At 42.9% G+C, this 24,176-nt stretch overlaps 3 protein-coding genes across 5 annotated transcripts; 1 reads left to right on the forward strand and 2 right to left on the reverse strand.

Annotated features, from left to right (window-relative positions):
• Positions 1 to 423: 423 nt before the first annotated feature.
• LOC103184364 (RBPJ-interacting and tubulin-associated protein 1) lies at positions 424 to 3,010 on the reverse strand. Its single transcript, XM_007902318.2, has 3 exons — positions 2,917 to 3,010; positions 1,557 to 1,948; positions 424 to 1,098 (listed from the first exon to the last, which is right to left on the reverse strand). Exons 2-3 carry the CDS (start codon positions 1,868 to 1,870, stop codon positions 543 to 545), a joined length of 870 nt encoding a protein of 289 aa, XP_007900509.2. The 5' UTR covers positions 1,871 to 1,948; positions 2,917 to 3,010; the 3' UTR covers positions 424 to 542.
• A 922-nt stretch (positions 3,011 to 3,932) lies between these two features.
• Positions 3,933 to 16,110, forward strand: ddx54 (DEAD (Asp-Glu-Ala-Asp) box polypeptide 54). The gene is made up of 20 exons (XM_007902317.2): positions 3,933 to 4,121; positions 4,954 to 5,080; positions 5,244 to 5,314; positions 5,647 to 5,835; positions 6,089 to 6,138; positions 6,252 to 6,293; positions 6,754 to 6,849; positions 7,236 to 7,357; positions 8,087 to 8,148; positions 8,659 to 8,790; positions 9,160 to 9,370; positions 10,189 to 10,323; positions 10,934 to 11,155; positions 11,657 to 11,730; positions 11,834 to 12,031; positions 12,497 to 12,630; positions 12,822 to 12,935; positions 13,647 to 13,748; positions 14,344 to 14,444; positions 15,174 to 16,110. The coding sequence occupies exons 1-20, from the start codon at positions 3,975 to 3,977 to the stop codon at positions 15,413 to 15,415; spliced, it is 2,571 nt and encodes an 856-aa protein (XP_007900508.1). The 5' UTR covers positions 3,933 to 3,974; the 3' UTR covers positions 15,416 to 16,110.
• Positions 16,098 to 23,557, reverse strand: cfap73 (cilia and flagella associated protein 73). Of its 3 annotated transcripts, XM_042337627.1 has the most exons (8): positions 23,273 to 23,352; positions 20,845 to 20,950; positions 19,972 to 20,076; positions 19,063 to 19,263; positions 18,273 to 18,494; positions 17,584 to 17,742; positions 16,814 to 16,911; positions 16,098 to 16,156 (listed from the first exon to the last, which is right to left on the reverse strand). In XM_042337627.1, coding segments are annotated over exons 1-8 (948 nt in total). In that variant the 5' UTR covers positions 23,329 to 23,352; the 3' UTR covers positions 16,098 to 16,155. The 3 variants fall into 3 exon arrangements, with proteins under 3 accessions (XP_042193561.1, XP_042193562.1, XP_042193560.1); XM_042337628.1 differs by lacking the exons at positions 16,098 to 16,156; positions 23,273 to 23,352 and adding an exon at positions 23,503 to 23,557 and having other exon boundaries at positions 16,820 to 16,975; XM_042337626.1 differs by lacking the exon at positions 16,098 to 16,156 and having other exon boundaries at positions 16,820 to 16,975.
• Between the last annotated feature and the right edge of the window lie 619 nt (positions 23,558 to 24,176).

The raw sequence follows: 24,176 nt of genomic DNA on the forward strand, positions 1-24,176 counted from the left end.
GGTGCGGGCAGGACTTGGGGTGTGCAAGACTGTAGCTGCTATTTGCCTACAAATAAAGTCACTGCACTTAAGCACTTTTTAAATATTTGGCTATGTTATAGGTACTATGTAAAATGCAAGGCTTTTTTTTTGCAAGGCATTTTCATAATCCTGTAGCTTAGTGGTTAGAGCACTCGCCTTGCAGGCGAGACACCAGGATTCAATTCCAGGCAGGGCGAAACCTTGGGCAAGTTTCCTTACTCCACACGCCTAATAATAATCCCTCCAAAACAAAACAAAATAATAAATGGTCATTTTCAATCCGCGACTGTTTGTGGGACACTGCTGTGCGCAATTGGCTGTCGCATTTTGCCCACAAATATACGGTCAATTCACTTTACAGCATATTGTGAAGCGTCTAGAAGACATGAAAAGCACTATATCAAATGCAAGGATTATTATATTATAATAGGATCAGTGAAAAAAATCTCTTTACTGTATTATGTACAGCCCCAATATCTTCCCATGCGTTTGCGCTCACATACTCACACGCAAATTCTATTCTAGTATTTCCAGGGTGGGTTTGGTTTCCGGGAATCCATCATCTTTGGTCGAACAGAGGAAGCAGATCCTGACCTCCGCCTCCCGCAGTGCTGTGGTTCAGAAAGCCCAGCAAACGCTGATGTCGGCCTACAATACAACCGCTCTGCGTTCCTACTGGAATTCAATAAGGAACTCACAGCTCCTAACTGTGTTGGAGCCTGTTGCCACCTAGTTAAAGACTGGGATCTTCCCCGGGTCGTGGTAGCAACACTGGAGGCATTACTATCAGGTCTCTTCCAGAAATCTGTTTTGCCTCTGTATTCAGCAACGAACCCACTGGATGATCCTCCTGTGTCTGGGGAAAGGGCTTTCACTGGATGTGCTTGGGGAGAGGCGTTCTTGGTGCTACCAGCGTGAAAAGCGCTTGAGTTTATTTTAAGTGTGATAGGACTCCACAACAGTGGTCGAATCTTTACTTTGTTTTCTTTCGCCGTCCATGGTGCCTCCCAGACGGGGCTGTCTTGCTTGGAACCAAAAAGAGACTCGTCACAGTAGCTAGGAGTATGGCTTTTTAACCTTGGTAAGAAAATTAAGACACAGGAGAAAATATTAGCAAGGTCCACATACCAGAACTGTGGAAAAAAGTTTCTAAATTTAAACTGAATGTTTGACACTGTACAGTAGCATTCTTATTTTGAGTCAAGACTCAAAGCATTTACAGACCTCGGGAGTCAAAAATGAAATAAGGCCATTGATCTCCATCAATTAAATTATTGAGTTTTCTACTGTACACTTGGGGAAAACGCGTCAACAGGCTTAGAATTCACTCTCTCCTCACACATTCCAATCCAGACACAGGGAATTTTCCACATGCAGTTGGAACACTGTCTGGTTTGGATCCAACACAGTGACGGGTTTCTACATCTGTCAGACACCCAGCCATCCAAAGATTTTTTTTGGTTAGTTAGTACTGTGCAGTACAACATATGAAACTCCAACATTGACAGTCACCACCTTGATTCTGGCTGTATTACCTGTATTTGTTCTTTTTCGTTGGCGTGCCACCACTCTTGGAAGGCACTGGGATTGGGTTCGGTTCCCCATTGGCAGTCCGCCGATTCGGTGAGTTTATGGTTACAGGGCTCCATAACAATGGTTGCTGTGGTTCGGTTTGGGGCTTGGAAACCCACGGTGGTTCAAATTCAGGCACTGGGCTCTGAAGCCCATTCGAACGGCCAAACAGGCTCTCATCCACATAGGACATCTTTGCTTTAATTCGGTATTGACTGTTTCCCTTGTGACTTATGCAACTGGCCCGAACACCAGTGACTGCTAAATCAGTAGACATTTCTGCTACAGAGACGGTTTCTTTTTCCCTTCCTGTTGTTTTTGGAAACTTTGTCCTTTAAAATGCACTGATTCTAATCTAAAAGCAAGATTTTTTGTAACGTTAAAAAACAGCTCAAATATGCAGAGTAATTGTACAGTATACTACTTGTGGTACTCCACAAAATGTTGCCTTTATAATTATTTTAGACACTACTGGCTGAAACGCAGCGTTATGCAATGTGAATATTTTATTATTAATGCAACGACCACTGTGGATACAAGTGCTCTGTATTTTACAAGTGGAAATAGTGTTAAAGTGTGAAGTCAATAAATCATTGCTCATGACTGCTCTACCATTCAAATTTTAAGAAATTTTAAGAACAAAAGTGCCTTTCATTCTGTTACTTACATAACAATAACCATAGTAATCCTTACATCTGATATAACGCCTATCAAGTCAGGAGAGGGTCTCAAAGCAATATACAATATATATGTATGGTGCAGTAACTGTGCATTTTGCAAGTGGACATGGTACTCCTTGCAAACAATTGTGGAGTCCTGTAGCTTAGTGGTTAGAGCACTCGCTTCGCAAGCGAGAGACCTGAGTTCAATTCCAGGCAGCGCGAAACCTTGGGCAAGTTTCCTTACTCCACACGTCTAATAATAATCCCTCCGAAAACCAAAAACAATAATAAAATTGGTCATTTTCAATCTACGACTGTTTGTGGGACATTGCTGTGCGCAATTGGCTGCCGCGTTCGCCCACAATATACAGTCAATTCACTTTACAGTGCATTCCGTGAAGCGCTTTGGGACGTCCTCCCGACGTGAAAAGCGCTATATCAAATTCAAGGATTATCATTATTATTAATTCAAGCCGCAGTATAATTACAAGCAGTAATTTAAACGGTAACCCTGGTTATTGCTCTCATCAGCGTGGTTGTGATATTCCAAGACGCGGAAGGGGTTTGCGCGTGCGTAACTGTGTGGGCGTTTAGTCCGTCCGCCCCATTCACATTTCAACGAATAAAAACAACTTCCGTCGACTCGCTCCAACTTGCTCACCTCAAACTGGGAGATCTCGTCAGTCATCGAACAAATCACTGCCGACTGTGAAGCCGCGAGCACCCACACCCCCCACCCACACCCACCCCCTCCCCCCCAAACCCCTCCCCATGCCATTTGCTCCAGCGGCGGTCATTTGCAATTGAACGCAACAACAACAGCAACAGCAACAACAACAACAACTTGCATTTACACACCGCCCTTCAGAGACCTTTACCAGTGGGTGGGTGGGGGCAGCCTGACTCTGGGTGGAGGGTGATGGTGGGTGGGGGGGGGGGTGGGGGGGGGCAGCCTGACTCTGGGTGGAGGGTGATGGGGTGGTGGTGGGTTGGGGGGGGGGGGGGGGAGGGGACGGTTAGCACAGTCGAAGAGGAAGGTCTTGGGGTCGGGGGCTACATTTAAATGAAGCGCACAAGACCCTTGCGGTGAAGAAACAGAGGGTGGGGGGAGGGGGGGAGGGGGTCTATTCGTTGCTTAAAAGCCCCCCCACCACCACCACCACAGCAGCAACAGCGGCGCTCGACGGCCCAACCCGACTCCGCCTCCTGTAGCCATAGCAACCGACATCTGGGCGGGGCGCACCATCTCCAGGGAGGAGAGGGGAGGCGGTGGAAACAGGGTGACACCTCCCAATAAAAACATCCCTGGGGAGGGGGCCTGGAAATGAACTGGAACTTTTTGTACCATCAACATAAAGGCTGTGTTTTTTCGCTCGATTTAGATGTCTCTAAAGTGGGTTCTCCACACCCAACAAATACCACACCCCCCTCCACTCACACCAAACTGAGCGGGGGCTTTGCAGCGAGTTGGTACAGTCCCCTGACCCCCACGCCCCCTCGCGCCCCGCCTCCCCCACCCACGCCGCGCGCGTGCGCGGGGTCACCGGAAGCTGGTGCCGGGAACCACGTGTAGCCCGGGAGGGTCAGACAGAGAGACACACAGACCCAGACACATAGAGACACACATACAGACACATAGAGAGACGTACAGGCACACTAGAGACACACACAGACAGACACATACCCAGACACAGACGCGGTGGGGAGGGGGAGGGGGAGATGGCACAGAAAAAGAAGAGTAACTACAAACGCAGGAAACAGCGCCGGAGCCACGACCATGAGATGGACCTGGAGAGCGACGGAGGAGAGTTCGATTTGGCCCCTTTCATTGAGAAGGGTGATGCTGCCAGTGAGGACAGTGAGGTGGTAAGTGCCCCCTCCCTCCCTCCCTCCGTATAATAATAATAATAATAATAATAATCCTTGCACTTGATATAGCGCTTTTCACGTCGGGAGGACGTCCCAAAGCGCTTCACAGAACGTACTGTAAAGCGAATTGACCGTATATTTGTGGGCGAACGCGGCGGCCGATTGCGCACAGCAGTGTCCCACAAACAGTCGTGGACTGAAAATGACCAATTTATTATTGTTGGTTTTGGAGGGATTATTATTAGGCTCTGTGTGTGGAGTAAGGAAACTCGCCCAAGGTTTCGCCCTCTGCCTGGAATTGAACTCAGGTCTCTCACTTGCAAAGCGAGTGCTCTAACCACTGAGCTACAGGACTCCACAGGCCCAGATAACCCCCTCCCCCCCCCCCAACAGAACAGTCCTGGGTCCCCCTCTTTCTACCCACAGGACTGCCCTTATTTCTCCTCGCAGGATAGCTTGGGTCTGTCAGTAGGTTTCATCGCCTCTGAGTCAGAGGGTTGAGGTTTCAAACTTCACTCTTTAGGTGAAAGGCGCCATATAAATGTCATTTTGTTGTTGTTGTTGTTGATGCTCCAGTGCTGGGCCTTGCTGTACTGTTGAAGATTTCCAGTCTTATCTTTATAGCTGGACGAAAAGGATCCTTTGATGCTATTCAGTTAGAGAAGAGTTGCAATACAGGTCCTTTCAGATTATCTCGAAATGCTTTTGATGCAGCGAGCACAAGGACTGAAATGATTTGTTAAGCAAATACTACAAAGTATTTTTATTATTATTCAGAAACAATGTTCAGCTTAAAATGAATATCCTTGTTGCGTTTGCTTCCCCCCAGGACACCACCAAACCACTACTAAGCTTCCCATCAGCTGAATGCCCGTCGGACATGGAACTGGACACAAGGGAAATGGTGCGGCAGCAAAACAAGAAGAAGAAAAAATCTGGAGGCTTTCAGTCCATGGGTATGCGTAACAACAACAACAACAACAAATTACATTTGTGTAGTGCTTTTCACATCAGGAGGATGACCTAAAGTGCTGTGCAGTCTCTAGCAGGACTAGCTTCACAATGGTGATATTTTGAAGATTGCTGGAATCCCATCATTTCTGTTTTGCCTTTTGACAGGTTTAAGTTTTCCTGTATTCAAAGGCGTGATGAAGAAAGGATACAAAATACCAACACCGATTCAAAGAAAGGTAACTAACAGAACAAGCTGCTTGAAATGTCACTTGCTACACGCAATAATCCGCTCCGCTGAAACTCAGATTTGCATGTATAAGCATGCAAGAATGATTGAGAAGCTGATCCAGTAGTCATTAGTATTTGAAAGCTACTGTTATCTTAAGAAATCAGTTTAGGAATAGAACTGAATGCTAACATAATATTAATAATAATCCAGGCATTTGATATAGCACCTTATCACATCATTGAGACGTCTCAAAGCGCTTCACAGGATATACTTCAAAGTGAAATGTCTATATTTTGTGGGCAAAATTTTTCAAACTATTAATATTGTGTTCTGTTTTAGACAATCCCAATCATACTGGATGGCAAGGATGTTGTTGCTATGGCTAGGACAGGCAGTGGTAAAACTGCAGCCTTCCTCGTCCCAATGTTCGAGCGGTTAAAAGTCCACAGTGCCCAGACTGGAGCAAGAGCTTTGGTCCTGACTCCAACGAGAGAGCTGGCGTTACAGACCATGAAGTTCACAAAAGAGGTAAACTATTTCCTGGTATCTGAGTGTTCGTCTTGTGTTTGGATATTAACACTTAAATATAGCCAATGTTGTTTGGATTATAATAGATATAGATTATTGATAGGAACCATATCTGTGCGGTGGAGGACAACACTATAATTTTGTTTCTTTAAAATCTCAAAATTCTTATTGCACTGCACATATGTTACAAAACGCTAATAACATGGTTAATAAAATTAAAAAGTGCCTTCTGGTTTTCTTTTCTTGAACCTAGCTTGGAAAATTTGCTGGGCTCAAAACAGCGTTAATCTTGGGTGGAGACAAGTGAGTATGATTTAGATGGAAACGAATGCATACGTTTCTTGGTGTAATGTAATGGGCGAGCAATGAACAAGGTCAAAGTTTAATGCAAAGTGTCTATGTGTTTATTTTATCAGAATGGAGGATCAGTTTTCAGCGCTGCATGAAAACCCTGATATGTAAGTTGACTTAAATAAATGAATAAATAAATAATAATAATCCTTGCATTTGATATAGCACCGTGTCACGTCGCTGAATGGTCTCAAAGCGCTTCACAGAATATAGTGTAAAGTGAATTGACTGTATATTTTGTGGGCAAAATACAGAAGCCAATTGCACACAGCAGAGTCCCATAAACAGACATGGGTTGAGTGACCAAATTATTATTAATAATAATCTTGGTAGAATATGTTCTTATTAACATGTTTTGAAAAGTGTCAGGAAAATCCGACCGTAAGGGATATGGGGAGAGGTATCCAGGAGTATACACAACCACCAATATAAGCCTGAACCCAACAAGCAAATGACTTCGTTATTTTCAAGACTAATACTTTGAACTTTTGATTTACATTAGACTTGATGGGCAGGTGAATGCTTGCCACCGTTCCCTGATTATTTTGTGTCCCTTTATCTTTACAGAATAATTGCCACACCAGGTCGATTGATGCACGTGGTTGTGGAGATGAACCTCAAGCTACGCAGTATGGAATATGTGGTGTTTGATGAAGCAGACAGGTTAGATATTCTTATACCCTGTTCTGACCGGGACCTTCAAGTAAAGATTGAAATGCATTTGGTGAATCTATACGTCTGCAATTGGTACACTGTTAAGAATGTACTTCCCTCGATTTTCAACATTTCTTGACCTCAAAGAGACAGACATAAGTATCTACTCGTGTATGATGGTTTGAATTTTTACACATAGGCATATGGAGTAAGGAAACTTGCCGAAGTTTCGCCCCCTTTATACAAAAATATGCATCAACTCTTGAGTAGAAAATACACTCCCTGATATTTTCATTCTTTATGTTTCGCAATGGAAGTCAATGACTGTAAAAGTAGTCCAAGATTGCGGTTAAAATCAGCATTATTGACATTTGGANTTTTTTTGTGTGTGGCAGATTGTTTGAAATGGGATTTGCGGAACAACTACAAGAGATTATTCGAAGGTTGCCAGACTCCAGACAGACTCTGCTCTTTTCAGCCACCCTACCCAAACAGCTGGTGGAGTTTGCAAGTGCCGGTAAATAATAATAATAATTCTTGCATTTGATATAGCGCCTTTCACATCGGAAGGACATTCCAATGCTCTGGACAGTCAAGGATTTGGACCTGAGCTGGGGGACGGGATCAGGAAAAGTGATGGGTAGGAGGGTGATCGAAGGCGCGGTCAAAAAGGAAGGTCTTGAGATGGGAGACTGTGGGGATGGAGTTCCGAATTAATTCATTTAAGAATTACTATACTCATCCCTCAAAAGTTTTTTACCCATCCGGTACGGGTGATAGACTCTTAAATCAATAGTTTACAGTGATATGCAGTGCTTTCCCTGGTGATCCTATTGATATGGCCTGAAACAATTTTAAACGCTTGTTTGAATTTTGTAAACTGAGGTCAAAATGCTTTAATTTGGGCACTTTCTTCCCTTCTCTCCTGAATTTGCTGATTCGTGCTGAGCTTAACCTGGGCTTAATGTTTGCACAAGCACACATTCCATCTGGGATCAATGGATAGCGATTAGACCCTGGACCCTAGCTAATTTTTCGTTCAGTGGCCCAAGAGAACTGAGGCCAAATTGTTGTGCCCCAGCCAGAATCAGCCAATTCAGCACAGTCTGCGATTTAAACCTGAATCTTTTTGATGTGTACGACTCAGTGCTGCAGCCCAGGCCATCAGGGAAACTTCTTTTTTTAAAAAAAACATTTTTTTAAAATAAAATTTAGTAACGAAAAAGAATCTTACCCCCTGTTCCAGGTTTGACCGAACCAGTTCTAATTCGGCTGGATGTAGACAGTAAGCTGAGCGAAAATCTAAAGGTAAGAATGTTTTAGAACTGGTCAATAGATGTACTCTTAAATAAACCTACAAAGTAATCACAATTTGAAGGTTACATAGAGAGTATTTAATTTGTGTGTTAACTGATGTGCTTGCACTGGTTAATCTTTTCATTGCTTTGTGCAAAAACTCCAAATATTTTTGTTGGGAATGGAATCTTTTTCTTATCATTATTAAAAAGAGCTGGACAGTCAGGGATTTGGACCTGAGCTGAGGGTTCGGATCAGGAGGGGTGGAGGGCAGGTAGAGGGAGTGTAGGAAGTTTGACCAAAGGCGCTGTCCAAGAGGAAAGTCTTGAGACGGGCCTTGAAGGAAGCGAGAGAGTGATGCGGAGGTTCTCCAGAATGGGCCAAGGCAGAAAGGCTGAAGGACTGACCGCCGTTTGTGGAGAAGTCAGTCATGCTTTAGGCAGCTTTGTGATTTATATGTGATTTAAGGATTGGAAAACTGCCCTTTCTGTGCTAAAATATACTTCTCTCTGATATTTTAAGTTGGCCTTTTTTAACGTGAGGGCAGATGATAAGCCAGCTGTGCTGCTTCACCTGTTAAGAAATGTGATCAAACCTCAGGAACAGACTGTCATCTTTGCTGCTACCAAACATCACGTTGAATACCTAAAAGAGGTTGGTGTCAAATATGAGCGTAAATGAGAACATCGCAATAAACTCATTAAAATTAAAGAGTTATTTTTAATTTTCCATTAGCGTTGGCTTTAATCTTTTGGAAAAAGTATTTATTCTCTTCCATGTCAAAAATGGTAAATGGATAACTTAGGTTTACAAGTCTAACTAACCAGTAAGGTTAGAAGTGATTTTATCTGAGTTATCTAGTTCCTTGAGTTAACTTTTTGCAAATTTCCAGTTTTATTGAAATACCTGCATCTGAGTCCTGGTTTCCTTGCACAGTCTTTCTTTAGGGAACAATTATCCCAATGTAATGTGTTTGCATTATTTACACTGAAGCCCACATTCAGATGCTCTTATTTCCATTAGTTGCTCACCAAAGAGGGTATCGACTGTACACATAGCTACAGCGCCTTAGACCAAACCGCCAGAAAAATCAACATCGGGAAATTCATCCACAGAAAGTGTATGGTGATGATCGTGACGGATGTGGCAGCTCGTGGAATTGACATCCCCATGTTGGATAATGTCATCAATTACAACTTCCCACCCAAAGCCAAGCTTTTTCTGCATCGAGTTGGTAAGCAAACTTATGAGACCGTTAACGGGTAGAGATTGATTAGAGTTCTGAATCGTCTCGATCTTTACATTGGAAAGATCGCTGCAGACGACAGTGTCCCATTAATCGGTCCCGTTCAGGAACTGCCGTTTGTGTAACTTCTTTGTATTGCAAACCCAGCGAATGAGATGAGCGCCCTGGGATGCTACCCTGTGTGAGGGGCGATATATAAACGCACATTGTTGTTAAGATACTTTTTTGGGGAGGGGGTGGGGGGCAGTTTGAGTTCATTATTTAAAAAAAACGTTTGTGGAGATACAGATTTCATGGACTATCAAGTCTCAGTGCTTTAGGAAAAATAGGTTTGAATCCCTTTGGTAGTTCTACATTGCATTTTTTTTTTGGTCAGCTGGGGTGTCTGACTCGTGCGAAAAACCATCACCTTGCTTAAGAGTGTCCAAACCAAACTGAGAATTCCACCTAAACGTGGAAATTCCAGAGATAGATGTTGGAATGGAATGCTCTCAATCTCTCTTCCTGGAGGGACGCATCCTGCTTACCTAATTCCGGAAAGCATTAGGCGCAGGTTGGCAAGAGCCGAGGCTGGGGGACCCCAGAGTGTGCATTGGAGGTAATTGCTAGAGTCTAACCAGTTAAAACCACATAGCTTGCCATTGATATTGCTGCGGTTTGCATGTTACTGTTCATGTGCAACAGGAAATCTTTTGAAAGCTGTCTAGTTGGGAATGTTCCAAATAGCCTGTTGTATTGGTAGGCGTGAATGATTCATGTCCTGTTGGAAGGCATGATATTTATTGTACTGTGTTCTTCTATTACAGGGCGAGTGGCCAGAGCTGGCAAAAGTGGCACGGCTTACTCAATGGTTGCCCTGGATGAAGTTGCATATGTCTACGATTTACATCTGTTCCTTGGTCGGCCCTTAAAACTTGCCAAATCAGATACCATTGCAATGGGTAATGAAAGGTTCTCCTCTGCTTGTGCCTTAAAGCATCTCCATGGTTTTTTTTGAGGTTGGAGGTGGGAATAAGAAAACTCTTTGTGTTTCGTTTACAACTGTTCTTCAACAACAACAACTTGGATTTATATAGCATCCTCCACACCGGACGGTGTCTCAGAGCTCAGTTAACATCATGCACTGATAAATTTTTGACCGGTGCAACAGAAAATACAAAGCTTATTTCAGTAGAAAGTTTCTTGTTTCCATGTATAAAATGGAAGGCATCATATGTAAGAATGTCCTCTTGATGTGAAAGGCGCTATACAAATGTAATTTGTTGTTGTTGTAAGTCATTGCTACTAAAATATGGCTGCTTATCGCACAATCACTCTACAGTATATCCTGTGGAGTGCTTTGAGACTTCCTCTTGAAGTGGAAAAAGTTATATCAAATATAAAGATTATTATTATTTATCATGGAACCTGTAGCTTAATCTTTGTGTTTGGCATTAGACGGAATAATAAATGCCAAGGGTGTTTTGACCTCCTTGTTGTAATAGACTGGCTAATACACCATCAATTTGCATTGTACTACAGTCTAAATTGTTTCATCTTTAACACTTTCAGACACAGATGGAGTATATGGCAGAGTTCCCCAGAGTATTATAGATGATGAAGAATCGTTACTCATCAGTGATCACAACTCCTCACTGGATCTTCAGAATCTAAAGAGAGTGTCGGAGAATGCCTACAAACAGTATTTGAAGTCAAGGCCTGACCCTTCTCAAGAGTCAATAAAGAGAGTTAAAGAAATGGACTTCTCTACATTAGGCATTCATCCATTATATGGTACATGAACGTATGTCAAGCTTGCAGGGCAAGTGGTAGTATAGTGGATAAGACACTTTGTATTGCTATGGTTATAGCGAGAAATTGCTATAATCACAGAAGAATTCTCTTACACCATTCACTGTAATGTGTTTGGCCAATAATCCTCCAGATCGTCTGTTCATTCACTTCATGACTGTTTTGGGGACCACTGCCGCATTTGACTATAAAATACAGTCGTTCTACTTGACAGAAATATTGTGCAGAAATTTCAGACATTTTGAAGTTCTAGGGACTGTATTAAATGCAAGGATTATTTTAATGTTGTAGTTCTAAATATATAGTCAGTTCACTTTACAGTATATCCTGTGAAGCCCTTTGAGACGTCTCAGAAGATGTGATAAGGCACTATATCAAATGCAAGGATTAGTATTATTAATTTCTTAGCTGAAGGATAAAACTCAAAAGAACTCTTTAATGAAGTGAGAAGCTAAGAGCAGGAATTTTTTTTATGTTCTTAAGGTTCGAACCTAGAAGACACAGAACTCCAAAGACTAAAGGTTATTGACAGCATTAAAAACTACAAAACCAGATCTGTAAGTATTAATGTACTGTGGCGATAAGTGCTGCGTTTTCATTGAATCCTTGAGAGTTTTAAAACTGTTGCTACAAACAGCTCTCTTACATTTTTTGGGGCAGACTATTTTCGAAATCAATTCTACCAGCAAAACCACAGCGAGTGAAATTATGAGAGCTACACGGGACAAGCAGAGGCTGGTTATAAAGAAGTTTCAAAAAGTGAAGCAAGAAAAACAAGCGGGTCATTCAATGAGCACATCAAGCCAAACGGAAACCAATGTCCTCGCTAAGCAGGAATCTGACGAAGACAACATTGAGGTCAGAAAAATCTTCCGCATCAATGGGGTGAACTTTGAAGTGTGCGTCTTACATTTGTGATTGGCTGTCTCTGTTCTTGGAAAGGCGTGACATAATTTAAAGGGAAGGAAATCAGAATTTGGTCGAGTCAGCTTTATGTTAGTTACAAGTCCTTCAGAGGAGACGTTAAATCGAGGTTCCATCAAGTGGATGTTAAAGATCCCATGGCGCTATTCGAAAAGGGAAGGGAGTTTCTCCCTATATCCTAGTCAACAATCCCCCAATTTTTTAAAAAAATTCCATGGCTGTGGGACACTGCTGTGCACAATTGGCTGCCGCGTTTTGCCCAGAAAATACAGTCAATTCACTTTACAGTATGTTCTGTGAAGCACTTTGAGACGTCTCAACGATACGATATGGTGCTATATCAAATGCAAGCATTATTATAATATAATTTCTAATTCAAAGTATGTTTGTTTCTCACAGGCTGTGTTCTCCGAAGTCGTGGGGAGAAAAAGGAAAAAGCAATCCAATGATCAGCCTCTTAAACAGAGGAAGAAAGGAAAAGATGAGGAATTTTACATTCCTTATCGGCCAAAGGACTTCAACTCAGAGAGAGGGTAACTATTTATGCTCCTTCTTATTCTGATCATTTCCAGTAGTTAATAACTGTTCGTGTGACTGGTCACAATTGGCTGCTGCGTTTCGCCCATAAACTATATTTATTCACTTTATGGGCTGAATGGCCTCCTGTGTTGTAAAATTCTATGATTCCATGATTATTTTAGAGCTGATTTTCACTTTGTTTTAGGCTAAGTCTAGGCGCAGAGGGAAGCACCTTTGAACAGCAGGCCTCTGGTGCTGTGCTGGACTTGGTGGGTGATGAAACTAAAAATATGATGCAGAACAAACAGATAATGAAATGGTAAGTTGTATTGTCCAGTGTTCTCTGCTTTTCCATATCCCCCTGCCTTGGCCAACAATAGCACAGAAGGGTAGTTTGAGTATTGGGTGGGAATTCGATGGACCTATGGATCTTTTCCCATTCTTTCCCTGTAAGAATTCTAATCCCAACCTTTGCACTACCCTAGTCAAGATCTCTGTACCATCATGAAATACGTAAAATCTGTCCCGTCAGATGAGGCATCAAGGAAGATATTGAGCCTCTTCAACCACGTTAGTCACTCTCCTATCCCCACCCTCCTTGTCCTCCTCTTCCCCCCCCCCCCTCCCGATTCCAACCCCCCAGCTCAGGTGCACATCCTTGATTGCCCAGCACTTTGGGACGTCCTTCCAACATGAAAGATGCTGCACAAATGTAACATGTTGTTGTTGAACCGAGATCCCGTCTGCGCATGTTTGGGTAGACGTTAAAGATCCCGGGGTGCTGTTCGAAAAGAGCAAAGGAAGTCAGGCCAACGGTCCTCCAGATCAAAAAAGTTATTGGTCATTCACTTCATGGCAGTTTGTGGGGCGTTGCGTGCATAAATTGGTTGCTGTGTTTGCCTAAAAAATTCACAGTTGCTGCACTTTACAGTGAAGCCTTGTGAAGTGCTTAGAGACTTTCGACACTATACTCTATATGTGAAGTTCAAGTTCTACATATAACATTGACATTGCTTTTTTTGTTGTTCAGGGACCGTAAGAAAAAACGATTTGTCAGAGAAACTGGCAAAGAGGTAAAGAAAATAAGAATTGAAAGTGGAAGATACATTAATGCTACATACAAGAAAAACATGTATCCTTTATTGCTGCTTCCTCCCTCGCCTCCATCAAGACCCTCCTCTTCGAACGCGCCTTCGGTCACCTTCTATCCCAACCCGCAGCTCGGGTTCACATCCTTGAGGGTCTAGCTCCCTGGGACGTCCATAGAGAAGATTAATATTAAAACAGTAAAAAAAGATAACTTGGTGTTTTTCAGCCATAAAAATTCAGAAAAGTTCATCGTTTTTTCAAGATATTTTCACCTTCTGTAAAGTTCTGAACAACCCGACAATGTGCAATTTGAGAGATCACTTTTTTGTGATTCCCAATTCCTATGGTCCGCGAGCTTCAGAAGTGACTAAGTCAAGTCACGAGATGTCACGTAGAAGTTAATGTGGCTTTTGTTTCAAAGGTCATTCTGATATTTAACACTAGTTATGACGTGACCACGGACTGAATAGGGTATGGATGGTAAGCTACCAAATATAATAATCCTCGCATTTGATACAGCACGTCTTTGAGACGTCTCAAAGCGCTTCACAGAATGTACTGTAAAGTGAGTTGACTATATTTTGTGGGCGAAATATCCCAGATGGATTCTGCTAACATCCTTAACCAGCAACATTCAGCTATGAGGAATGGAAGAAAAAATACAAGATTGACGATAGAATGTCTGATGATGAGAATGAATATGAGCAACGGGGCCCCAAGCACAGGAAAGGTGCGAGAGGTATGGCTGGCTGCTTTTACACTAAAGTTCATTGTACCTAACTAACCCTTCAGTATCTATCCAATAAACATAACTGTTTGCAACTAACACAAGTTAGTGTTGAACAGTGTCCGTCCAATTGACAGTTGTGGGAATTTTTATAGCTGAGACCAGCCCCCGCCATATTTCTTTAGCTGCAGAGTGAAGGCAAAACTCAATCCAAGCTAAAGTGTAAAGGACGCAAAATTTGATGAAAGGAAATTTCTTGCTTCTATCGTAAGCAGTAGCACATTCAGTATTGTAAGCTCACCCATCAAACATTTCCAAACTAAATTACCTGACTATAATGTGCAGATCCACCTTATCTTGTCTCGACAGATAATTCCTGCTCTCGAATGAAACTTCCTAGTCAATTCTCAGTTCTCATCAGCTAATTCCTAGCTGTCTCGTTTTAAATTTTTCATAATCCTAATACTTGTGTACGTACTTTGGGTAACATATCTAATGTTCATTTTTTAAATGACTACAGTATAATATAAATCATATAATCGCCCAAGTCGTACATCTATCTGCTCAAGTCCTACCATTTATAAGTTTGACATTACTCGTGCTTTGCGTAAGTCATATTGAATGTTTCGTTCCATCTGATACAACTCGTGTGAGGTTTACTGTAATCAGCTGAACCTGATTTTCTACTCTTTCGGGGGGTGGGGGGAACGGACAATGTACTAAAAGTGTGTAACTTGACAGGTGGAAGACGCCAGCCTGGCTCTTTCCCAGGAAAGCAAGGGCCACAACGTAACGTGCGCACCGAGCTCAAGAGCAAAGTCGACATCCTGCGAGAGAGGAAGAAGAAATCAAAGACTCTGTTCCTGCAACGGGGAGGGATGAAGAAAATCAAAGGCATGAACAGACAGCGCGTGAGGGAAATGAAGAGCATGGCCTTCGGACGAGGCAAAGACAAAAGGGGGAAAATGAGAAGAGGAAAATAAACGTACGAACCCGACTGGGTGGATGGACAGTTCTGTTTTCTTACATTAAACTTGCAGCTAGTGTTTGCAACCACTTTGGCTTAAATTAATACCAGTGTTTTGGGCCAATAGGGAGCAGTAGGAGCATGATTTATTTTTTTTAAAAAGCCATGTGACGTCAATTTTTCACACGCCCATAAGACGCAAGGTAAAAAGGACAGGTCGAGTGTTCGTTCATAAGGAAGCTTTGTTGAGCACAACGATCTGGCATATACTGTGAAGCGCTTTGCGACACCTCGAAGCCGTGAAAAGCGCTATGTCAAATGCAAGGATTATTATTATGATTATACACTGCACTGACACTGGTGTGAGTTGTCCTGGTTATATGTGGTCTGAAAGAGAATAGACAGCAAACGCTATTTTATAAAAGACGTGCAATTTATTCAACATGAGTATTGTGCAAGTAATATGAAATACAGAGGTCTGCCCATAACATGCTAATATTAACCAAGCTTGTCTATGGGATATCTTGTTCTGAATTCATGGTTAAACGTCCAATAGCGGACTGAAATCTGGCGGGGCGAGTCATAAAAGCTCCCCCGTAAAATAATTAATGTTTCTCTGTTACACAAATATTTTTATTGAATGATTAACATGGAATCTAAGTGAATTGATTAAATAAAAATTGAGCGAGCAGCTTTGATTGAAATCTTCAACCGGAGAAAGAAAATTGAAAACTGTGATACGAGAGGGTAAGAAGTTCTGTGGGAGGAGAGAAAATGTTAGTCTTGTAGTTCTTTTTTTGCCAAGATGAACTGCAGACAGATAACATGACAAAGCAGTGAGAATTAAATGTGTCCTAAAAAAACTGATCAAACATTAGCAAGTAGCAAATTCTTAAGTGATTTACCAACCGTTTTTAGTTGACCAACAAAATAATCATAGGAATAACAAAAATAACAAGATTTATTGCCACAAATCAAGAATGATTATCATGATTTATGACATTGAGATTTCTCAAAGCAGTTCACAGGATATACTGTAAAGTGGATTGCCTGTGTGTTTTCTGGGTGAAACGTGGCAGCCAGTTGTGTACCAATGTTCCACAAACAGCCATGGAGTCAGTGACTAATTTTATTGGGTTGGGAGGGGGGGATTGGCCAGGACACCAGGAGAGAGAAACTCTTTTCGAATAGTGCTACGAGATCTTTTAACATCCACCTGAACATCTCATCCGGGCCGTACTGAGACACATCGAGATGCTATTTTTTCTCCTCTTGTGTGCCACAGACTGGAAGTGCAAAGCACTTAACACTGCATCAACGATGGTCTGTGTTACACCTGTGCTGTAACGGGCTGGGCTATATTTCTGTAGTTCTGTAATGTTAATGAGGAATAGCTACAAAAGGTTAACATTACCATTTTTTCAGGAACAGTAGTGTACTCGCACTTATGACCGTATCCCTCTTATAGATGTCAATTAACATTTCCTTCAAGTCCAACAGGTACTGTTGGATCTGTCGAGAGTTTCAGAAACAGATCAGCATGTCTCGGTTCATTCTGAATGGTTTTCAAGCACCACTTAAAATGAGATAAATCAGTTGCTCAAATAGTAATGCCCAACGCTAATTTGGCAATTGGCACACATTTACACTATTAAATCCTGGCCTACATTCTTCTTCCATGGATACAAAAACACAGGAATCCATTGTGTTCTGTGAAGTATTTGGGCTCATCATAATTTCAACCTGTCCTCATATCTACAGTAATGTTCTCAGTGACAGCTTGTTCTTTTTGAAGATGAGAATCGATCACATTTCCCCTTGTCTGTCTGGACTCAACTCTCTGGAGGGAATGTCCCCTCCTACCCAATTCCTAAACACATCTGGCACAGGGTGGCAAGAGCTAAATTGTTTGGGGGTATTTCGGACTATGCAGTGAGGTACTTCACCAGTTAAAACCGCAGAGCTTGTCACTTACAGTGCCTTAATGAAACTGCTAGTTTAGAAACTAACCAAGTCTCATTGTACCTTCTATGGTGTAAGGTTTCACTCTGCTCAGAAATCAAACCCGAATCCTCTCACTTGCGAGGCGAGCGCGGTAAACACTACGCTACGCCAACTAAACATAAAAGCTTTAAAATGAGGGTGGAATAGAATTGAATGTGATAAACAACTGGTACAACTCACCGTGTCAAGCTGTCCATTGATTTCCCCCACAGGGCATTCCATTAGTAAGCCTTGTTCCTTCTTTACAATGTTGTGAAGGTTCTGAACTGCCATCCTTACTGTGCCCAACACCAGTGTCCTTTTAGCTGCCGTGTTCTGAATTACAGTCCAACTTGCCTCCTGGATAAGTTACAACACAGCACAATTTCAATTACTCTGCAATTAACGTGTTTATCACCTCACCTCAAAACATCAATTTAAAAAGTTATTCTCCAGAGGAAACGGCCTTTAAAATTCATTTGGGCTCAAATAATGAAATGCCGGCTTTCACTGCCTTCTCCTAAGCAGAAATAAGTGTTTGCAATTTTAGTTATTAGAGGTACTTCACATTTTAGCAATATGTGTGCAAATTGGCTGCGGGTTCACCCGCACTTGTCAAAAATTGCCTGCAAAGCTCTGAGACATTTCAAAGTTACAGCTGCCTCATTACAATGGTAGAATTATTAGTAATAATACCTTTTCACTTCCATAGCAGTTACTGACCTCCTGTATTGCAACAAAGAAATACATACAGTAGCAGTGTTCATTGCAGATGTTGATATCAGCACTAAACTGTGCTTCGCAGAAGCTGGGACTTCAAGTCAGATAGGGTGCTGCCTTATGGCTGCTTTATTTGATCATTTATTTGATTATTCCTGATCGACGCTTACCAGTTTCATAGTATGCATTTTGGCTCGCTCCAGTTGGTTCTGTTTGTTGGTCAGGTCATTGTTGTACATCAAGATGTCGTTGCTCTTTTGCTTCACGAATTTAGTCAGTCTGTTTTTAATCTCTTTGATAGCCGCCTGGTTTTCGCCTTCGCTCATCAGCAGGTCATCCCTAGTGATGATCAGGGTCTCGAAACGAGCTTTCGCCACAGTCGGCTCCTGAAACTGTTAAACGGTGATGTTGTGGAACCAGAACTATGTTCTGTGGAGTCCCATAGCGTAGTGGTTAGAGCGCTCGTCTCGCAAGAGAGGACACGGGTTTGATTCCCGGTGGGGCAAAACCTTAGGCAAGTTTCCTTACTCCACCACACGCCTCTGTCTACCTAGCAGTAGGTAGGAACTCGGTCATGAATCGTTTGGAAGATCGCTTTCTGGGGGTAATAATCCCTTCCCCCCAAAAATGAGGCCGCTCAATCCACGACTGGTTGTGGGACGTTGCTGTGTACAATTGGCTGCCGTGTTTCGCCCACAAAATACACAGTCAGTCAACTTTGCAGTATATTCTGTGAAGCTCTTTGAGGTGTCTTAACGACATGATAAGGCGCTCTATCAAATGCAAGGATTATTATTATTATACTGAGAGATAAGAAAGTAGCCAATTTTCCTCTCCTGTGGAGTAGAACCCCGAAAGCTTGTATGTATATATAAGTAGGAATTCAGCACCGTTGTGACTTATCAAATGCGGAATCCCTCCAAAGACTTAACGCTATCCAAATGCAGGTTGTTATCTTACCTCCTCTGAGAGTTGTGTCACTTGTTCCATATAGTTTAGGTAAATGGCGTATTTTTGCAGCTTTTTCTTCAGTTTGATGTTCTGTTGTATGATTCTATCCATTTCCTGGAGCAGTTTCAATATGTCCCTCTCTTTTTGCTTAATCAGTTCTTGTTCCATGTTTGCTTTATTGTAAGCCCTTTTCCGCTTGGAATCGTTTTCCTTGGGAAAGGGATTGGGGTGGGAGGGTGGGGGGAGCCGGGAGCAAGAGTTATTTTTGTGAATATTCATCTCAGAATTTCGAGGTAACGCTGGCTTGCACACTAAATTTCTTCACCTGATAAATACACAGTCACTACACTTTATAGTAAATCCTCTGAAGCACCTTGAGAAGCCCTCCTGATGTGGAGTCCCGTAGCATAGTGGTTAGCACGCTCGCCTCGCAAGCAAGAGGGCCCGGCTTCGATTCCCAGAGAGGGCAAAACCTTAGGCAAATTTCCTGACTTCACACACCTCTATTTACTGAGCAGTAAGTCTTAGTCGGACTTTTCGGGGGATAATAATCCCTCCAAAATAAATGTGGTCACTCAAACCACGACTGTTTGTCGGACACTGCTGTAAACAATATCCTGATGCTTTCGCACCCAAAATACACAGTCAATTCACTTTACAGTATATTCTGTGAAGCGCTTTGAGACGCCTCAATGATGTGATGAGGCACTATATCAAATGCAAGGATTATTATTATTATTATAATTTATAATAAATTGTCTGAAGCGCTTTGAGAAGCCCTGATGTGGACTGTGCTGTAGGTGCTGTAGCAAACACAAGGAATATTTAATATTGTGTTAAAAACTCTTCATTTGGGTATTTTTATCATGTGCGATGGAAAAGATGCTTGAACAGGCATCGCTGAAAACATGCACTCACCTTCAGGAATTTCTCAAATTTAACAATTTGTTCCTTCAGTTCCCCTTCCTTGTATTTGAGTTCCTGTCTTCTGAACTTCAAAGAATCCATTTTCGCCTCAAACTCCTGCGGAAGGAGAAATTGTACTTTTATGCAACACTCCAGGGAGGGAGAGAGTGCGCTTTCCATTCCAACAATCTATCTCTGGGATTTCCATGTATAGGTGGGATGCATGGAATTCTCAGTTTGGTTTGGAGACTCTTATGGTGATGAGTTTCCGTGTGTATCACGACACCCGGCTTAGCAAAAAAAAATCACCTCCCTACTCCCAAAACCCACCTCCACTTATTAACCTGAGGCTCCTAGTCAGTTTTGTGAAGCACTTCGAGACATCTTCCCAATGTGAAAGGCGCTGTACAAACTGTCATATGGCAACCCCTGGAAAAATCATTGGTTCAGACTACAGTGTAGTTTATAGAGTGCAGTGAGAAAATGCTTTATGCTCTGGATAAACAGGAATGAGATGAGACATATATTAAAATGCCAATCGTTAGACTAAGAGTTTAACTTCCTCTCTGTTTCTGTGAATAGGCTCACATTACTTAGAGCTTTGCCCATTGGGTTTATGATCCACAATTTTCAATCCCGCAGTCTCTCCGCCTCGCCCCCTCCCTTGCCTCCTTCAAGACCCATCTCAAGACCCTCCTCTTCGACCGTGCTTTTGATCTCCCTGCTTCCCCCCTTGCCCTCCAACCTCCCCGATCCCGACCCCCAGCTCGGGTCCGAAACTCTAAGTGTCCAGTGCCTTGGGACATCCTCCCGACTTGAAAGGCGCTATACAAATGTAATTTTGTTGTTGTTGTTGTTGGACAAATTCTTGGTTTCTGTCTCTACCTCTTTTTGATTGCCTAGAGCTTCTTCCAACTGGAGTAACTGTTGTCTTTTCTCCAGCAGTTGAGTGGCAGTGGTGAGGTTTGCAGTGTCTCTCTCTGGCAGTTTTCTTTATGGAAGGAAAGAAGAGAAACCAGTCAACACGAGTATTGTGTGTCAGACTGGTGCAGTGGTTACGCTCTCGTCTCTGACTCAGAAGGTTGTGGGTTCAAGCCCCCATGTCGGCATTTGGAATCACAAATAAATCCCAAATAAAAGCCATCACTCACTCCATGGCCGTTTGTGGGGCATTGCTGTGTGCAAACTGCCAACCACTTTGAACACTATATCAAATGCAAGGATTATTATTATTATTACTTGTCAGGGGTTGAAGCCGAGATTCTGTGACTGGCAAACAACGAATTACCGACTAGTTTTCAATAAAGGATGAATGAAAAAGTAAAGAAACTGCCGCCAAGTCTCCATTTCATTGCAGTCTCTGCGATGGAGAGCCAACACAATGAATGGGCAGATGCGCTCAGCTCAAGTGTACTGACCTGTGAGGGAACGGTGAATTATATTCGAAGTGCTTCGCCATACTTCAATTCAATGATATCGAAAGCGCTTCATAAGGGATGAGTTCCTTTCATTAACTCTGGCTATCTGATTTTTCCACTGACTGCATGGCATTCAGTGGCTTAAGTAAATAACACTTGCATTTGACAAAACACTTTATCACATTAAACGCCTCAGAGTACTGTTTGTGAGGCGTTACTGGTACAAATTAGCGGCTGTGTTTTCCTGTTTAACCACCTGCCACTTATATAAGTTTTTTTTTACTTAGTGGAGCCTTTAGATGTCGGCCTGGCTCATTGGTAGCCCTCTCTCCTCTTGACACAGAAGGTTGTGGATTCAAGCCCCACATTGGGATTTAGAACTCACCGCATTGGGGTGTCAGCCTAGAGTATTAGTCTAGCTGACCCTCTAATGCAGTCTGGGGATATGCTGATAGCGATAGAGCTTGTTGATAGTGCGACCTTCAGATGAAACCTTAAACTTAGGTCCTGTAAAGATGGATCCATGGTATTACTTGAAAACAGACTGCAGTTTCTCTCCTGGCCAACAATCCCCCAAATAAAATTGATCATTCACTTCATGGCTCTTAGTGGATCACTGCTGAACACAAAACGCCGCCCCATCGCTGTCAATGGAAAGTGGCATAAAAAATATACATACTTGTCTGAATCATAACTGCACAAGGTTCTAAGATCTATTTCTTGATCTTCATTAAGAAATATCTTTAAACAGCTTACAATTTGCCTCATCCCTAGACACACACACACACATACAAACACGTATGATATACAGATACCTGCATACACACACAAACGCGTCTACATATACACATATAACAGACATGGATATAAACATGCATATAAATATACAGATATTCACACATCTACATATGCACACTTATACAGATACGGATATAAACACGTATGTAAATATACAGATGTTCACACACTTAAGCATACACATACACACATAAGCATATACATACATGCATACATACACACACATATGTTCACAGATAATCAGGGGACCCCCCACATCGTTTATCTCAATTCTTAAGTTTTGTAAATTTAATATATTACTTAATAATATTTAGCATGAGGAAAATATGATAAAAGGAGGAAAAAAAAACAACTAAAAAAGAGGGAAGTTATAAAACGCCTCATTCCCACGAATAAAGTCTAATCGTATGTGATTTTTACTTAAGTGTTTCTTTGCACAACTCCATGTGTCGACGTGGCATTACGTTAGAGTATTTCTGTCGGGCAATATCGTGCAATATTTCTGCTTCTTAACGGCCAATGCACTGAAACTGGGGTGGCAGAGCATTTCTCGCAGGTCAAGTGCAAACTCTTTTAAGAAATCCGAATTGGAAAAAAAAACTTGTAACAGTTTTATCGCTGCGAAAAAAAAAACGAATAGCAACAGCAACAAAAGCAAAAGACAAGGCATTGAATCAGAAAGAAACCGTTGCAAAATCCAGGACTAATTCGGTCTAAGTCGATTGGGTTGCGAATTGCTTTTTTAATTAAATGCATCATCTGGGGTGGGGGTGGGGGGGGTGGGGTTGGGGGGTGGGGGGGAGCAAAAAAAAAACACTCCACAAGTCGGGACAGGAGTAGGATTCCAATAGAATTTGCATTTCATTTTTTTTTTGCAAAGTTGGGAGGAAAAAAAAGAGCAAAGCTGTGCAAAGTTGCACAAACACTGTGTGTGTGTGTCTCTCTCTCTCTCTCTCCTTCTCTCTCTCTCTGTCCTCAACCCACACTGACAGTCACCAACACCCCCCTCCCCACCCCATCCCACCCACCAAACCCCCCTCCCCTCCCCTTCCCCCCCCCCCACCCCCCCACCCCCACGATCGCCCTTTAAAACTCACACCAAGAGTTGGTCTTGGAACACAGTGGTGAAATAGTCTTCTAAATGAAACGCCATCTCTCTTGGTCGGGTTCTAATTCCACCCCCAAAAAAAAAAAAAAAAAAAAAGAATCGAGGAGGAGAAATGGGGTGTGGGAGAGAATGTCTGGCCCAGGAATCCCACCCCCCACCCACTTGGGTATGTTTCAGGTCCTCAGAGCATTAGACAAAACCCCACAGCAACATACATACATACACCTCGGTTACCAAGCAACCCAGAGACGCCTTCTGTATCGCCCTCTCCACCACAAAAGCAAGTGTGACGATTGCATCTCCACCACTGGACATCGTCTGTGTTCCCTGAATATTCATTTCCCCCTCCCATCTTGGTGTCAGGGGTTGGGGGGGGGGGGGGGGGGTAGCTGCGGAGTTGGGGCGGCAGAGGGAAGGGGATGAAATTCCGGCGCAGAGAGTAGCGGTCAGCGCGCTCGGCTCGCAGAAGCGGAGAGGACCCGGCTTGGGGTCGCGATTCCCGGGCGGGGCGGGGCGGGGAGGGGGGGGGGAGGGGCGGGGCGCAACGTTAGGAGGGTTCCCCCCCCCCGCCTCTCCGCCCCACGCCTCGGTTTATCGAGCGTTATTTCGGAAACCCGGTTGTTAGTGGATTGGCGGATCGCTTTCCGGAGGGTACTGCTGCTACTAATAATCCTTGCATTTGATATAGCACGTTATCGTGCCGTGGAGGCATCTCAAAGCGCTTCACGGCATACCACACGCTGCAAAGTGGTTTGACGGTTGTGCGTTTTGTGGGCGAAATGCGGCAGCCAGTTTGCAAACAGCAGACAATAAAAAAAGGGGGAAAGGGCTCAGGGCTTGAGTTCCTGCCCTGAAGCTGTGGGAACTTGAACATTAAAGTCCAGGCAGAATAG

Source organism: Callorhinchus milii, unplaced genomic scaffold, assembly GCF_018977255.1.
Source record: "Callorhinchus milii isolate IMCB2004 unplaced genomic scaffold, IMCB_Cmil_1.0 Scaffold8, whole genome shotgun sequence".
Lineage (NCBI taxonomy): Eukaryota > Metazoa > Chordata > Chondrichthyes > Chimaeriformes > Callorhinchidae > Callorhinchus > Callorhinchus milii.

Excerpts from the sequence above, each read along its gene's own strand:
- LOC103184364 (XM_007902318.2), bottom strand. The coding sequence starts at position 1,870 with ATGTCTACTGATTTAGCAGTCACTGGTGTTCGGGCCAGTTGCATAAGT. Across the intron at positions 1,099-1,556 it reads ACGAAAAAGAACAAATACAG|GTTAAAAAGCCATACTCCTA; the intron begins GTAATACAGCCA and ends TTTCTTACCAAG.
- ddx54 (XM_007902317.2), top strand. The coding sequence starts at position 3,975 with ATGGCACAGAAAAAGAAGAGTAACTACAAACGCAGGAAACAGCGCCGG. Across the intron at positions 7,358-8,086 it reads GGTGGAGTTTGCAAGTGCCG|GTTTGACCGAACCAGTTCTA; the intron begins GTAAATAATAAT and ends CCCCTGTTCCAG. Across the intron at positions 14,445-15,173 it reads GCACAGGAAAGGTGCGAGAG|GTGGAAGACGCCAGCCTGGC; the intron begins GTATGGCTGGCT and ends GTAACTTGACAG.
- cfap73 (XM_042337626.1), bottom strand. The coding sequence starts at position 23,328 with ATGGCGTTTCATTTAGAAGACTATTTCACCACTGTGTTCCAAGACCAA. Across the intron at positions 19,264-19,971 it reads AATTTGAGAAATTCCTGAAG|GAAAACGATTCCAAGCGGAA; the intron begins GTGAGTGCATGT and ends CCCTTTCCCAAG. Across the intron at positions 16,976-17,583 it reads TCAATGGACAGCTTGACACG|TGGTGCTTGAAAACCATTCA; the intron begins GTGAGTTGTACC and ends TCTCATTTTAAG.